We start from the raw sequence: 17,473 nt of genomic DNA on the forward strand, positions 1-17,473 counted from the left end.
GGAACCGATGTACATGATTAAATCATGTAATTCCAACATACCATTTTTTTCAGTGAATGTTAACCTGATTTAACTAAATGGCATTGAATTAACCTTACGTAAAAAACGTAAGTTTACTGAAATAAACTATTTTAATTAAATTCAACATAACCCAATTACGTGGAACCTGTTGACATAAAAAAATTAAGTAAAACTTGCGTATAATTTTTTTGAGTGTAGGTCAGTGGGAGGAGAGTAGGGCGTCTTTTAGAGGCTGTTTTGACCACATGAGCGTTTACATACGAGAGCAATGTGTGTTTAACTCCCTCTGGAAGTGGACGAAAGTGGACAAGCTCAAAGCTATAATTGTCACAAATGACACATGTGCACCAACAAACATTGCATTCACTGTAAAACATAATTAGTTGACTTAGAAAAAGTGAGGAAACCGATTGCCTTAAAATTTTCAAGTAAAGCAGAGTATTATTTTTTTGTCGGCTAAACTTAACAAAATTTGTACAGAAAACTTGTTAATGAAGTATACTTAACTCAAAATTATTAGTTATGTTAACTTGTTATTAGTGCTCACATTACTAGGAAAATATTAGGAAACCGATTGCCTTAAAATTCTCAAGTAAGCTGAACTTAAAAAAATACGTGAAGACAAAAAGCAACAACTGAACTCCATTCAACACTTATTTATTACTTATCAATAGTCTAAAGGTACTAAAAACAATTAAGTAAGCATTACTTAATTGCATATAGCTGTTGTTACTTAAACCGTTTAAGTTTTGTCAACTTAATTCTATCTGGGATCTGAGGAAGTGTACTCCGAGAGTCCATTGTGGCATGAATTAATTAATTGCTTCGTTTTACTATTTTTAGCTTTATTTTACTATTTGTCTTTTGTCAGTATAACCTGAATAATGACAGCAAGTAAAATAGTAAAGGTCGTATTAATAATAAAAAAAATTTTTTTAAAAATCCTTGTTACCATTGTTGTGTTTTGCATGCTGGATGTTGAAGTCTGTGTGCGACAAACTCAAGCATGGTCAAATTATATTGTGACAAATATAGAGGGATTATATCAACTCAATTAAAAGGTTATGCCATAAATATTAGCAAAAATAATATTAAAAGATCATTATTTGACATTAAATATAGTGATGTTCTACATCATTAATTGACAAATATTTTATATATATATATATATATATATATATATATATATATATATATATATATATATATATATATATATATATATATATATATATTTATTACTTCCCTTCTCTTGAAATCATACAACTATGATTTCTTGTTGCATTGCTGCATTAATAGGAAGTTAATTATTATAATATGAATGAAGTTCCAAGAGTCCAACCAAAGGGAACACTGATCACAATTATGGCGAGAGGAAGTGGAGGAAATCAGTGATGATAAGTCAATACAAAATAATACAAAATTGCACCACCTCAAACACACTTTGCCCGTCCGCCTGCTTGTTTTTTTGCTTTGGCAAAATGTTACTCAAACCAGTCAAGTAATGTTTACTTGAGTTTTCTAAGTAACGAAGGCATAGCATGCAAATAGTTCAGATTACTTAATTGTTTGAAGTAAGTTCAACAAATTATTGGACATTAAGTAAAGTTTACTAAAAAAGTCTTAACTGTTGGATTGTACAGTGTTTAGATCTTGCAGAAGATGATCTCCTCTTTGAATGATTATATAAATCAAATTGATTGAGCCTATTCCCAAACATCGAGTAAAACCCCCCGGTCCGAGCTCGGATTGCCACAACCGTACATCACCATGAAGTTTTACGATCAAATGCACTTGTTGTTATGCAACAGAGTTGTGTAATCCGGAATGATTATATATTTCACACCTCTTCAAACATGCACTCACACCACCTCTGTTGTTGAAATGTGGAAAATGCAGAACAATGGACGGTTTCGCAGTCTTCCTGAAAATGGGTGGAACAGACTTGCACTGCAATGCTGCACATCTGTCTCATCCAGCGTTCGCACTTAACCTTACATAACATCATTCTTAATATCAATTATGAAAGCGCCGTTTCTGTGGGGTTATTACATCTGATTAATCAGAGTAATTACCAATGCATAGTGGATTTTAGTGCAGATTTGACAGTACAGTGTGACCATTAGCTGAGGATCGATGCTGGCTCTGTGTTTTTGACAAGCAGCGTCTCTGAGGATTTGGTGTTTATGTAATATCTCTCTCTCTCTCTCTCTCTCTCTCTCTCTATCTTCACGCAGCATTCAACGAACTTGAACTCGGGGAGGAAGCAAGCAGCCCACTTCCTATCGTCATGGCAACAGCATGTGAATGCGTTGAGCCAGAGAGAGAGAGAGAGACGGCGATCGAGTGGGAACGGCATCAGAAGGCACGGCTCGGTCTCCGAGGCGAGCGAAAGGTAAGGCGAAGGGGAGAATATGGGATGTTTTCGAGAGCCGGCTGGGTTTGGTCATCCTCACATCTCCTTTTTTTCTGCATTTAAAGGTTGGATGGTCGATCTCGTGCCTTTGTGTGTGACGTTTTGTTCGTCATCTGCGGCAAAGCTGTGCATTTTGATAGAGTGACCTCTGACTTTGGCCGTGCGATGCCAGTCGCAGTTCATTTTCGTAGGGTTTTATTTTCGCGTGTTTATTCCAGCTGGGCGACTTGCATCAATATGGTTACATTTTGACAATCCTCCACAGATCTCTTTATGGTAATGGCACTCATGACAACTTTAATGCGAGTAATGCTGCGTATCATCAACACAGAGCGACAGGTTGTCTGGGTTTGAGATCCCGGCCATGGAAAAGCAGGTGTAAACATGTGGCATCATCTTCAGAGCGAGTGTTCAGTTGGCTCCACAAGTCTCATTTTTCATCATAAGCGCTGGGATAGGCTTCGTTTTCTTATGGCGTTTGAGCATCCTCACACACACTGTATCTGAGAGGTTTTATATTTTACTATGTTTTTAGCATTGGTTATATAATGGACGCTGGCGTATGGTGGGTTTGGCTGTCTGAGATACTTGGAATAAATTTCACGAGTAAATCGACTTTTTTTATGTTTTGAATAAATCATGAGTCATTCCAGCGAGTGCAGATATTCTGTTTTTGTTATTTTTCCAGCAATGACGTGTCACATGACATCATCACTCCATTAATTTTATATTAACCCTTCAACTGTCACACCTCCTTTTTGAGCAGGGACATGGAAATGCACTAGATGGTTGCGATTCGTGAATTCTTTCGGGTTGACAACGCTGAAGGGATAGCACTTCAAAAAGGAAAGAGTAAAAAAAGTTGTAGAAGTTTGTAAAGCAAATGTACTGTACTAAACATTTTTTTATTTTATACAAAAAATATATATTTTAGAAAATATTTTTTCTTTTGAAAATGCTGTAAAATCTGTGGAAGCTTGTTTCCGTCTCGGAATAAAACTATTTAAAAGATAATATTATCAGGCAATTCTGACTTTTTATCTAATTTCTGACTTTTTTCTTGCAATTGTGAGTTTACATCTTGCAAATCTGACTATATGATGATATAATGCACTGCAAAAAATTATTTTCTTTTTTAGTATTTTTGTCTTGTTTCCAGTCGAAATATCAAAAAAATCTTATATCAAGATGCTTTTACTAGATAAGTGAAATGAAAAATGTAAAAAAGGTGAAAGTGAAGTGAGATTTTGCTTAAAACAGACAAAAATATCTGCCAATGGGGTAAGAAATGTTTTGTTGTTGTTGTTGTTTGGGACAGAAACCAGATTTCAAACAGAAACAAGATTATTTTTTCTTTTTCTTATCCCATTGGCAGATAATTTGGCTTGTTTTAAGCAAAAACTCACTTCATTTTGATTTGATTTTCCGGAAAACATTTCTTATGTCGTTTCCCTTATTTAGTAAAAGCATCTTGATTTAAGAATTTTTAGATATTGGGACTGGAAACGAGACAAAAACACTAAATAAGAAAAGCATTTTTTTTGCAGTGTGCAAGAAAAAAAAAACGTATTCCCTTCAGAATTGGATTTAGTAACTCGCAATTGTGAGTTTATATGACGCAATTCTGAAAAAAAGTCATATTTACAATATGTAAACTCACAATTGTCAGAATTGTGAGATTAAAAGTCGCAATTACCTTTTTCATTTTTTATTCAGTGGTGGAAACGAGCTTCCATAAAAAGTCATATGTCTAATCAAGTTGCGTTCCAAATTTGAAGTTAATATCACAAAAATTGACGTTTCTATGAGATTTTGTTTAGGCGCTATACCAAAAATAGCCACCGGTGTCACCCACATTCCATTTAAACTTTTTTTACGCGTTCTCCTGTCACAAATTAATACATTTCTGTCACAATATCCCTTCTACCAACAAATATGGAACATTGAGTCTCAGACCTTTCCAACAATATGTTTGGCTAAGATTAGAAAAAGTTGATTATAAAATAGTGTAGTAAATTGTGTAAGATGAAACATGACACCGCCCACTAGGAATGTTTCCATGGAAACGCAACGTCCGATTTCAAACTGCTTTTAACAGGACGAATGCTAAGGTTGTGAGCTTTCGAATGATACCTAATTTATGATAATTAATAAAATATGTGATAGGGGGAAAAGGCAGTTAAGGGGTGAATAATGAAGATGTTCATTTCGTCCAAGGCCCTTGGGAAGCACAAGGAGAAGAATTCACAAGATCACTTTGATAGCTAGAAATGTCTCTTTTTCTCTTATTAACAACTTTCAGAGAAGATAACCACAAAGACCAAACTGTTTCAGATCACTTTTGTCAAGATGATATAGTAACCTTACTTTCAATAAAATGACATTCCCACACTCTCAGGAAAAAGGTACAAAAGCAGTCATTGGGAGAGTAGGCTACCCTTTCAAAAGGTACTAATATGTACAGTTTTGGTAGCAATATGTACCTTTGAGGTACTAATATGCACTCTTCAGGTACAATGGTGTATCTTTTGAAAGGGTGACAGCTTTTGTACCTTTTTTTCTGATAGTGTACAGTATGTAACTACTAACTTTGGTGTAAATTATCAAAGCATCTCATTTTGAAATGCATTCAGTTGTCTTTCGCCACTCTTCTGAGAGCCATAAACGCGTGTGTACATACAGTGGAGATTTCTCTTGAGTCGCTATATGGATGAACAGGTAACTGTTGCCATGGCAAACACCCACTCATGTGCCAAACAAAGACTGAGATGGGCAGATTTTCCCTTCCACAGTTTTTAGTCCGCTCTGTTTGGAGCATTTGGACAGTGATGTCACCCAGTGATATTTTTAGTGGGAAAGAGATTCAGCCAACATCACAGCCCTGCATTGAATTCTTCTTTCTCTTTCCCCGTGCAGGTTGTGTGTTTTCAAGAATAGCTTGAAGGAGCCGATGGAATATCTCACGAGAAAGTACTGAAATCGAAGATGGAAAACACAACCCTGGTTTGTGCCGCCCAGGGCTGGTGCGGCCCAAACGTTTCCACCTTTTCCGCCGAGTGGGATGATAGCGTGAACTCCTTTCTGATGGCACCTGACGTGATCAAACCCCCTCCACAGTTCCAGGATCCAGAGGAGCCGAGCCAGGCATCACCCACCAACTCGAGACGAGATAAAGACGGCGTGAGCTCCCAGAGGAAAGAGCGTAGGAGTAGGCCAACCAGTAACATAGAGCTCCACAGGCGCTCCTTGTCGCTTTCCACCGCCGCCAATTCCAACCCAGGTGTGGCCCGACGCCGGTGCGAAAGCTACGCGCTTTCATATCCCAGCAGCAGCTCGGAGGACAGTGGGAGCGACAGCACCTCTGCGCGGAGGGGAGATCGACTTCCAGACGCGGTACCACGGTCCAGATCCCGGAGCATTGTCCTCAAGAAGGCCAAAAGGAAACCAGCTCCACCTGTACGAACGGTGTCCCTGCAAAGGCTCGCAGCGGAACACAAGAAACAGGGATTTCACCTCTTAAAAGTCGGCCAAAGCATCAAGATACTGCCAGATCTCATTCCAACCTCGAAGGAAGACGTTGGCAAGTGCAAGAAACCAACTCCCACCGCTGAGGCACCGGGCAAGGCTGCCCTTAAAACCGTCTCCTGTCACAGAGCACTAAACGAGCTTCGATCCAGCGAACCGTGCAAGTCGGGCCTAGGCCCCTCCATGGCAACTCCTGTAAATGAAGGTACCTCTTCTGAAATAAACACCTCCCCATCCTCTTCTCACTCATCCCCCTCCCAGCCCTCCATCTCATCACCTTCCAAACGCAACTCTCCATCGAGCGGCTACGCAAGCCAGTGTGAAACGCCCACTCAGTCAGTCCTGTCCTGTAGAATGCGCCATAAGCCTTCCGGCATTATTCCAGGCCAAAGGGTGAGAAACCGCAACGCGAGGCTCTCTCTTCAGCTTCCTGAGTTTCAGCAACACACTCCAGATCCAGAGCCTTCCGCAGTTCAGCCGAAAGTGAATCGCCGCTACTCGGACACTACTGAAGCCACCAGACCCAAGCAAAGGATGAGTAACAGCATGTTTATAATGCCTGTGGTTACTCAAGAGGACCTGAACAGCGTCCGTTTACGGGCGGTCAGCAGCTCGGATCTCGAGAATGCTCAGGAAGCTACGGCGGACATTATCGAGGAGGAGGTGGGAAACTCTTTAAGCCCTACGCACAACCATAAAGCCAAACCACCGGTGGCTCCGAAGCCTCAGAGAAATAAATGGCCACCCAATACCATGGTACAGCCACATCTTGGAGCGGCATCTGCTCCAGAACCGACAACGGTCATCGCCAGTGAAAGATCGGAAGACGTTTACGCAATGATTAACAAAGCAAAACCCACAGGGACTCTACCATCACAGAGTATTGAACAAGCACATCATCAGAGGCAGCTTTTTTTGCAAGGGCAACCCCGTCAGCCATGCACTTTTGAGCCACAGAATCCAAATGTGGTCCCCTTCAACACAACCAATTGCAACCAACTTTACAAGAAGAGACGAGCCCCACCACCGCCTCTGGCAAAGACTCCCGCAGTGGACCATTCGCTTTATCACAACTCAGCCGCTATGAAGAGCCCAGACGAAGCCCAGTCTCCATCTAAACTCTGCAAGTCTCCGAAGTCTCCAACCTCTGCGAGTCAATATCATGTCACGTTGTATGGCGTCATTCCAACTTACCCTTCGGTCACTGAGCAACAGCACTCAAGAGCACCAGGTAAGAGAACTGAAATTCATCTTTCGTTTTGTGAAACTCAGGGCTCCAGACTGAGACTAAATGGTGGCATTTTGCAACCTTTTTTTTCCAGCGGGTGCAACTAAATTTTGTTAGAGGTCACACTGGGGCCCAACTGATAAGAGCTGCCATTTCTGTTACATATGAGAAACATCAATATGGTGTTATAATGTGGTTATAAACCACAGGTATCAGATAAAACAGAGCTGACATGGAGACCAGGAGTAGCATTAAGCCATGAATAAAGTTCAGGGGTTACAGTCCACAAATCACCAACATTCACCATGATTTACTGTAGTAACTCTAACTGTAACCATGGTATTGTGGCAGAAATTGTCTAATGTTTTTTGGGTTTTTTACATTATTCATCTCAGGGTTCGTACAACCTTCTGAGGGTGAAATTCAAGCACTTTTACGTCACTTAAAAGCTCTTACGTCACAGCCATTTTCACTCCCCTTTCCTAATATATGGAAAAAAAGTAGGAAGACTTCTCGTCGATTTGTGACTGAAATACACAGAAAAAAGTAAAGAGCTCCTTTAATAATCACTGACGCGTGATTCTGAGACAATGAGGAGGAGAAAATCTGTATATTAATATCTGGTTCAGACAAGTGTGCATATGGTTATCACTGTGATATTAAATGACATGAAACACAACCCAGTCTCTTTTTGTTAAATGCAAGTTTATGTATGATCAATAATACAAACGTATAAGTAAAAGATATAATAAGCTATACATGAAATAAAGGAGAAGCATTGAGCCATGAATAAAGTTAAGGGGTTTCAGTCCACAAATCACCAACATTCACCATGATTTACTGTAGTAACTCTAACTGTAACCATGGTATTGTGGCAGAAATTGTCTAATTTTTGTTTTGTTTTGTTTTTTTACATTATTCATCTCAGGGTTCGTACAACCTTCTGAGGGTGAAATTCAAGCACTTTTACGTCACTTAAAAGCTCTAAATATTATCCAGTTTTAATGTTATTTGTTTTTAATGTGATGATTTGTAAAACTAAAAGTTTAAAGGTGTAGGAAAACTTACACCTTTATTTTTTTTAAAAAAGGACATGAAATGCCCACTATAACCAGTAGATGGCAGCAAAGGAGCACTTATTGACTTATTAGCCATTTCCACTCCCCTTTCCTAATATATGGGGAAAAAGTAGGAAGACTTTTTGTCGATTTGTGACTGAAATACACAGAAAAAAGTAAAGAGCTCTTTAAATAATCACTGAAGCTGTCGGCCAGTTCAGTGTGAGACTATAAAAGAACAATGGCACATTTAATAAGAGAAGAATATTTACATTTTCCCTATAAAAATGAGGTTTTTGCACATTATTGTTGTTAATAAAAGTTAATTTTTTCTTCATATCAATTTAAGCTCAGCGCTTGACTGTTAAATGTCCAATAAACAAACACGTAATATTATTAGTAACTGCACTTATTAACAAAACAATGCAATACAATAGTAATTTTATGATTAAAGGTGCACTATGTAACTTTTCCATCCGCTAGAGGTCGCCTGTTCAAAACAAAGGCGTAGTTTGATGACGTCGCGTTTGAGCGCAGAATCTTGGGACATGTGGTCTTCACCTCAGCCGGTGGGAAAGAATCGGGATAGGACTCGGGCAGAAATCATGTTGATATGATTATTAACATTACTGTAGTGAAGCAGAGCAGGACCGAGTGTTGTGGAGCTGAAGAACCGCTGGAGCGATTGTTAATAAGATATGACGCCATCGACAGGCCACGCCCTCACACGTCCCGGTTCCTCGGGTAAAATAGCAATTTTCTCACGATTTACAAATAGTTGGAAACATTTGGGATATTGCAAGTACTCAACTGAACGAAATATATAACACTGGCCCGAGGTTTTTTTGGGGTATTTTACTGAAAAAATTTTACATAGTGCACCTTTAAATTAACTTCATGATACATTTTCCACCAGCGCCACCAAATCAGGTGCCACTGCTCTCTAATGTGAGTCTGGAGCCCTGAAACTCCCATATAATCAATTGCCGTCTCATGTCAACAGATCATCCAACATACGATGTAGAGAAGAGGGACCGAATGCCCGACCTTGGACCTCTGCAGTTAGTAGGAGAGGAAGATGATGTATTTCTTTACAAGTCCAAATCTCAAACAACGGAGGATCTATTCACCATAATTCACAGGTAGGGTTGGGTATCTATTGAATTTTAATGATTCCGATTCCTAATTTCAGTTCAGAAATCACATTTATTCTGTCTTTTTGCAAAATATTTAACAGTAGCTGAATACCATGAACAAAAACCAGCAGGCTAAAGAGCACTTACACAAGGAACGTTTAGCCCTTTAAGCCCTGAAGGCATTTTTAATAATTTTTTATTATAATTTTTACATATCTTTCTTATTTGACATGCAATAACTCAAGAAGGAAATAAGGTAGGAGGACAATTCTTTTTTTGGTGAAGTTCCCCTACATGTGAGCTGCATCTGGGTCAAATTGCATAAACTAATCAAAAGTAACAGCGTTTGGAACCAAGGTAGTATTTTTGTTGTTCCTCTGTGAGGAATATCTCGTGATTGACGCAATCAAGTTATGAGTGAAAACGTGACATAAATGCAGCATTTGTATATTATTTGCATATGGGTCATGCAGGGCTTCACATACAAAAACTCGCTCAAGTTTAGTCAAAGCCCAAAACAATAATGCTTGATGTATTCAAGCAGACCTTTCAAATGACACGGATGAAAAAACGACAGATCCGGCCCACATCTGGTACCCGTTGAATCCACAAGTGCCAGATGTGACCCGGATCTGTCCCGTCTAAGAAAATTAAGAAAAAAAATGTTTTATTTATAAGCAAATCACTCTACACTACACTTAGGAGTTAATCAAATTGTCTACAGTCATTGTAAAGTTCAGAGCTCTAATGGTGCGTTCTCACCGGATGCGAATGACGCGATTCGCGCGAGTGATTTACATGTTAAGTCAATGCAAAGACAATACAAATAGACATTCTGCGGTGCGATTCACGTGAATTGAGCATTTGACATGTTATTTGTGCAAATGGTGCGAATCGCTCAAGTTGAAAAATCTGAACTTTGGCGGATATTTACGCCGCGTTAACCAATCAGGAGCTTGCCCTAGTAGTGACAACAATGAGGAGAAAATCTGTATATTAATATCTGGTTCAGACAAGTGTGCATATGATTATCACTGTGACATTAAATGACATGAAACACAACCCAGTCTCTTTTAGTTAAATGCAAGTTTTTGTATGATCAATAATACAAAAGTAAAAGTAAAAGGTATAAGAAGCTAAACATGAAATAAAGCAAACAATTCAGTCAAACATTCAAAGTCAGTGCTAGTCGGCTACAACGGTAACGTAAATTTATAGCCTAAAAATAAAAAAGTAATGAAACTTCACTTTGCCCTCAGCCTAAACGATTTGCCAGGGCTGATCCGCTGGAGCTCACAACTCCGAAAACGCCAGATCACATGTTCAAATAGGCGCTCTCTTTATAAATAAACCACAGATTTGAGCTTTAAACAACTTATCGCCTGAAAAAGTCTTAAAACTACATTTTGTCACACACTAAGGTAGAATTTTAACAAAAAAGACGTGTGAACACAGCCCATGTCAGCCATTTCTCAACGAGACGAGCCGCTGGCAGAAGCCCCTCCCATGAGGTGAATTTATGTCTGTTGTGAAGTGAATGTCACTGCATGAGTAGCACAAATTATTTGCGTCATTCGCGTCTGGCGTGAACGCTACATAAGACTCTGATCAAAATATGATTATTAATTTTTTCCGTAGCTAGTTGGCATTCGCTGGCGGTTTAGAGAGACTCCTCAGCATTAGTTAAAGGTCCCATGGCATGACATTTTCATTTTATGAGGTTTTTCAACATTAATATGAGTTCCCCTAGCCTGAATATTGTCCCCAAGTGGCTAGACATTTTGATGGGTGTAAACCGAGTTCTGGGTGTCTTTCTCTGCCTTTGAGAAAATGAGCGCTCAGACGAGCTGATCTTGAATTTTCCTGTTATGATGTCATAACAGGAACGGTTACCTCCCCTTCCCCCGCCCAGAGAATTTGGCACGCCCATGCAAGCGTTATATTTGTCCTGGAGAGATCATGGCTTGTGAACGAGTGAATGCTTCTCAGTGTTTGGATGTACAAATGAAAACACAAGTCTCTTTTCAGTTCCTTCTGATCTGTGATCAGTGATTTCTGATGTGTAGTTAATTATTCAAGTTCACACAGAACTGTATTATTCGTGCTGCGGCTTCTCTCTCTCCCGACAGAACGGTGTTTTCTATCTTGTGAGTCAGTGTTTTTGTACGTCCTCACGCACGCCGAAGCTCGGCCTTCAACATCCCCGACCCCCAGTACTGCATCTGGCCCACAGCGGAGGCGCCAAACGCGGCGCGAGATTAAGCAGAAGGGGGGTAAGCGTGAGGGTATCCGGCTAGGCTAGCCAGCTTTCCCCACAATAAACTGGATTACATTCGATTACTGCTGTTGTGTCTTTGTTTGCGCTGTGTACTCAATGCGCGTCACTGACGCCTTTCATATGATAGGAAAATATCTCAAAATAATGCTATAATCAACACTTACTCGTAACTCGTTCATCTCCTGTAATGGTACATTACATGTGTTACAAAGTTGGAATAAGGAGGAAGACGGGTCGGCGTGACTGAGACTTGTGTTTATTCAGAGCTCTCAGATACAAACACAATAAACTCACAGCGCTGAAACCTCTCACAACTAGTACAATATCACTTTGTTAGCAATCGCTCCGCCTCTGGTCCATTGATGTCCGGTTCGCAAACGATACGTTCTTTTGAACCGGTTCTTTTTAGTGAACCGGTCGAACCAGTTCACCAAATCGGACTGAATCGTTCTAAACGGTTCGCGTCTCGAGTCAGCGCTGATCCATAATTTACTAAAGTTACTAACTTTCTGACATGAGTGACAGTCCCTCCGACTAGAAATAAACTAATAACCTGAAGTATATGCTGTAAATCCAACAGTTCACTGAACTGAGACGTGCTGAGAGAACTGATGAGAAGTGACATCCGTTCCTCTGGCAGGCTCGTGCCTCATAGACCTCGTTAAACCACGCCCCCTCCGCTACAAGATCTAACACTCATTTCAAATGCAAAGATGTCAGCCAATCACAACAGTGGGCGTTTTCACTGAAGTCTCACAGCAGACACACCCCTTGAAACAGGGCATTCAGCCAGAGGGCAAACATCAGTATAGAAAAATTGCCTTTTATTTCTAAATTATGACATTTTATGATGTAAAAATCATACTAACAATATAAGTACACCTCAGAATACCTTATAAAATAAAATAAAAAATCCATGCCATGGGACCTTTAAGAGTTGATCAAAATGGTTTGATGCATAAAGAATCTGAGTTTCTAAGCTTGAATTGATACCTATTTTGTGTTATTCCATTCAATGGTTGCTTAAAAATACCACAGCAAAAACAACTAGCCTAATTTATTATATTTCAAGCATTTTTAAAGACAAATAAACACTCAAAAAAAACTAATGAACAAATTAATACACCTCAACAAAGATACGATTGAAATAAACAGTGTTTTAAGATTTCCAGGTCTTTGGGTACAGAAACTGTGATCAAATGCAAAACAACACTGCACTTTATGAATAAAATATACATTAGAAATATAGTTACATATATACCGCCACGGATTCAAATCGGACAGTTTGACAGTCGAGCCCAAGCCTCCGTTACTGATTCTAAAACATCACTTTAAAGGTGCAGTGTGTAATATTTACGAGGATATATTGACAGAAATGCAATATAATATCCATAACTATGTTTTCAGTGGTGTATAAAGACCTTAGAATGAGCCGTTTCTATCTACAGTGCAGTCCCATTTTGCGCGGCCATGTTTCTACAGTGGCCCTAAAGGGACAAACTGCAGAGCGCTAGCTACTCTCTGCTGTCTTAGACGTCGACATCTTTGTCCTGTGTTGGCCACCGTAGCTCCTCTATGTGCTTCGAAAGGGGCGGGGGATGCAATTCACAACCTCACCACTAGATGCCGCTAAAACTTACACACTGCACCTTTAAAACTAGTAACGAAGGAACGCTGAGTCGCTTCATTGAAGATTATTGTATTATGTAGAGTATTATGAGAGAGAGAAAGAGATTGACCAAACGAGTGTATTATCTGCATCTGATACAGCATTCATTCTCCAGGTCGATGTCCATAATATTATATCCATTATAATAATTTAAAAATCGGTTTAACTTTCAAAAGATTTCCCATGATGGCGCTAAAACAAACTTCCTTGTTCTGACTCCCTCATAAAGACAGTCTTTGCCTCCATCTATAACTTTCACTGAAGTCCATTTCACAATCACTAACGGACCCTTTCTCAACACCAAATACGGCATATTATTTACATAAAATAACATTTATTGAACAACAATATTTAACTGAACAACAACAGCCATTATAAAAGACAACAGGAAATAAACACAAGCAAACAATTCAGTCAAATGTACAAAAGCAGTACAGGATTCAAGATAAATATAGCCTAAATATAAAGCTATGAAACTTAATTTAACATCGCACGGGTGGAAAAGGCTCTCAGCCAATCAGATTTAAGAACCAGAAAGAACTGTTGTACAAATGTTAATTATAGAGATGGCAGCATGAATATTAGACTTCTGTCTCTTTAAGAGCTGCACGGATCCATTATACTGATACACACGCGTCTTTCTCAACTGTTTACGTTCACTTAAAGGATTAGTTCACTTTTAAATAAACTTTTGCTGATAATTTACTCACCCCCATGTCATCCAAGATGTCCATGTCTTTCTTTCTGCAGTCGAAAAGAAATTTAGATTTTTATTGAAAACATTCCAGGACTCCATATAATGGACTTCAATGGGCTCCAAACGGTTCAAGGTCCAAATGACAGTTTCAGTGCATCTTCAAAGGGCTTTAAACGACACCAGATGATGAATAAGGGTCTTATCTAGCCAAACCATCAGTTTCTGAGAGAAACCCAGCAGTATTTATGCTACTATTTTACCTCTTAACTGCACTGAAACTGAAAAGCTGCACTGAAACTGTCATTTGGACCTTGAACCGTTTGGAGCCCATTGAAGTCCATTATATGGAGGAAAATCCTGGAATGTTTTCCTCCAAAACCTTAATTTCTTTTCGACTGCAGAAAGAAAAACATGGACATCTTGGATGACATGGGGGCGAGTAAATGATCAGCAAAAGTTGATTTAAAAGTGAACTAATCCTTTAAGAGATAACTGACTGTGTTTACGAGGATATTTTGACATATTTTTGTGTGTATTTGTCCGTTCAAGTGCAAAAAGATGTAGAAGAGAACTCAGTTCAGTATCACGTACAGCAGGGGTTTTTATGTTTGGAAACAATATGTTGTATTTATAATGTCACACTTACAATTTATCTAACAGTTTAAATGTTTTTTTGTGCATAAAACTATACCGATGGCTTTTAGGAAGGAACCTCAAAGGTTTTTTAAACCCAGTATGAGTGCGGCTTTCTGTGCAGCACAAAAAGAAAACAGCGTGCGCGTCTTCTTGCGTTTCATTGGTTTAGTCATATTAAAATGAACAAACAAAGGAATCGATAAGAGGAATTTTAATTTACATTTATTAACAAGTATCCGATTCCAGAATTTTAGAATGTGATTGGTTTGTTTTAACCCAGCGATTGGGTTGTTTTAACCCAGCGATTGATTGGATTGTTTTAACCCAGTGATTCGGTTCTTTTAACCTTGTGTTAAAACAACACAATTGCTGTGTTAAAACAACCCAACCGCTGAGTTAAAACAACCCAATCGCTGTGTTAAAACAACCCAACCGCTGAGTTAAAACAACCCAATCGCTGTGTTAAAACAACCCAACCGCTAGATTAAAACAACCCATTCACTGGGTTAAAATAACCCAATCAATCGATGTGTTAAAACAACCCAACTGCTGGATTAAAAGAACCCAATCGCTGGGTTAAAACAACCCAATCGCTGGGTTAAAACAACCCATTCACTGGGTTAAAATAACCCAATCAATCGCTGTGTTAAAACAACCCAAACGCTGGATTAAAACAACCCAATTGCTGGGTTAAAACAACCCAAGCGCTGAGTAAAAACAACCCATTCACTGGGTTAAAATACCCCAATCAATCGCTGTGTTAAAACAACCCAACCGCTGGATTAAAACAACCTAATCGCTGAGTATAAACAACTCATTCACTGGGTTAAAATACCCCAATCGCTGTGTTAAAATAACCCATTCACTGGGTTAAAATAACCCAATCGCTGAGTTAAAACAACCCATTCACTGGGTTAAAATAACCCAATCGCTGAGTTAAAACAACCCATTCACAGGGTTAAAATAACCCAATCACTGTGTTAAAACAACCCAACCGCTGTGTTAAAACAACCCAATCGCTGAGTTAAAACAACCCAATCACTGGGTTAAAACAACCCAATCGCTGTGTTAAAACAACCCATTCACTGGGTTAAAATAACCCAATCAATCGCTGTGTTAAAACAACCCAACCGCTGGATTAAAACAACCTAATCGCTGAGTATAAACAACTCATTCACTGGGTTAAAATACCCCAATCGCTGTGTTAAAATAACCCATTCACTGGGTTAAAATAACCCAATCGCTGAGTTAAAACAACCCATTCACTGGGTTAAAATAACCCAATCGCTGAGTTAAAACAACCCATTCACTGGGTTAAAATAACCCAATCGCTGAGTTAAAACAACCCATTCACAGGGTTAAAATAACCCAATCACTGTGTTAAAACAACCCAACCGCTGTGTTAAAACAACCCAATCGCTGAGTTAAAACAACCCATTCACAGGGTTAAAATAACCCAACCGCTGTGTTAAAACAACCCAATTGCTGAGTAAAAACAACCCAATCACTGAGTAAAAACAACCCATTCACTGGGTTAAAATAACCCAACCGCTGAGTTTTTTATATTTCCAACCCAACTTGGGTTGTTTTTAACCCAGCATTTTTTAGAGTGTACAGAATGGTCTAGTTCCCAGTCCAGCTCCAGTCTTGTTTTGATGTTGGCTCCAGCTTTGGGCTCTTTTATAAATGGTTTGGCGTTTCCGCAGGTCTAAGAGGAAGCTCCTGGGCCGCAAGGACTCCTTTGAGAATAAGCCAGGGGACGCCGGCACTCAGACTCTGGGCAGCGGAGCCTCCAAGACCAGCTCCCAAAACGACAACTTCATGGCTTTCCTGAGGAGGACCAGAAGCGCCAAGGCCGGCTGTGGGGAGCGCATCTCGGCCACAGAGCTCCTCAGAAGCTCCAAGCCCTCAGTGACCATCGCAGAAAACATCACACACTGCAAACACAGCTATGTCCAGTCACACCGCCCATAGAGGATGGGTTTCTTTCCCATCACGTCCAAACCAGTTCGCCACCACAACGCTTCCGAAACAATGTCAAAGCATCCGAAAATCCCAGCTGTAGATGTTTGCTTTTGTTCTGAAGAGGATCTGAAGCAGAACACCAAGAACCGAAATCAATATATCTTCAAATATATCTCTATGTGTTCATGTAAATATTAATGTTTTAAGAGTTGAGATGCTATCTTGAGAAAATATTACAGTTCTTGTCATAAAGCGGCTGAATATTAAAGCATAACTGGTTGTGTTTGGGCTTCCATATCGAAGCAGATTATTATATCAATGACTGTTTTCAACTCTGCTGCTGTAGATCTGCACATGTTCTGTGTATTAAAGCGCTTTTCAGAAGTAACTCCTGCTTGTTTCTGTGTTTCTTACAACATGTTCAACTTCCTTGTACGTCTGTGTTAGACAACCCATCCTCAACACAAGATGTGTTTGCATGAAGATGATGGAACATGCTTAAAGGGTTCATAACACACACACACACACACACACACACACACACACACACACACACACAGTTTCTGCCAGTCTCATGTTAATCTTGAGTATCTATAGAGTAGTATTTGCATACTTTATATGTCCAAAGAGTCTTTAGTTTGATCATATTTATAAAAGTACCGATTCTTTCTGAAAACAGCCGAGTCCGTGGAGGCGGCCAGTGGGCGGAGCTAAAGAGAGAGACACACACACACACACACACCCTGGATAACTCTCGATTCTCTATATGTTGGTGTTGTTCACATTATATGCACTTAAACTCCGATTGCCAACCAAACACACACATTTGATCAGTTTCACTCAC

At 39.5% G+C, this 17,473-nt stretch overlaps 1 protein-coding gene across 2 annotated transcripts; it reads left to right on the top strand.

Moving 5' to 3' along the window:
• Positions 1 to 1,994: 1,994 nt before the first annotated feature.
• Positions 1,995 to 17,015, top strand: LOC307137658 (NHS-like protein 2). 2 transcript variants are annotated; one of them, XM_079835470.1, is made up of 4 exons: positions 1,995 to 2,416; positions 5,354 to 7,193; positions 9,252 to 9,390; positions 16,371 to 17,015. In XM_079835470.1, exons 2-4 carry the CDS (start codon positions 5,423 to 5,425, stop codon positions 16,636 to 16,638), a joined length of 2,178 nt encoding a protein of 725 aa, XP_079691596.1. In that variant the 5' UTR covers positions 1,995 to 2,416; positions 5,354 to 5,422; the 3' UTR covers positions 16,639 to 17,015. The 2 variants fall into 2 exon arrangements, with proteins under 2 accessions (XP_079691596.1, XP_079691597.1); XM_079835471.1 differs by having other exon boundaries at positions 2,385 to 2,502.
• Positions 17,016 to 17,473: the final 458 nt, after the last annotated feature.

The sequence above is a fragment of the Gobio gobio genome (assembly GCF_949357685.1).
Source record: "Gobio gobio genome assembly, chromosome: 14".
Taxonomy (NCBI): Eukaryota; Metazoa; Chordata; class Actinopteri; order Cypriniformes; family Gobionidae; genus Gobio; species Gobio gobio.

Excerpts from the sequence above, each read along its gene's own strand:
- LOC307137658 (XM_079835470.1), top strand. The coding sequence starts at position 5,423 with ATGGAAAACACAACCCTGGTTTGTGCCGCCCAGGGCTGGTGCGGCCCA. Across the intron at positions 7,194-9,251 it reads ACAGCACTCAAGAGCACCAG|ATCATCCAACATACGATGTA; the intron begins GTAAGAGAACTG and ends TCATGTCAACAG. Across the intron at positions 9,391-16,370 it reads CTATTCACCATAATTCACAG|GTCTAAGAGGAAGCTCCTGG; the intron begins GTAGGGTTGGGT and ends GCGTTTCCGCAG.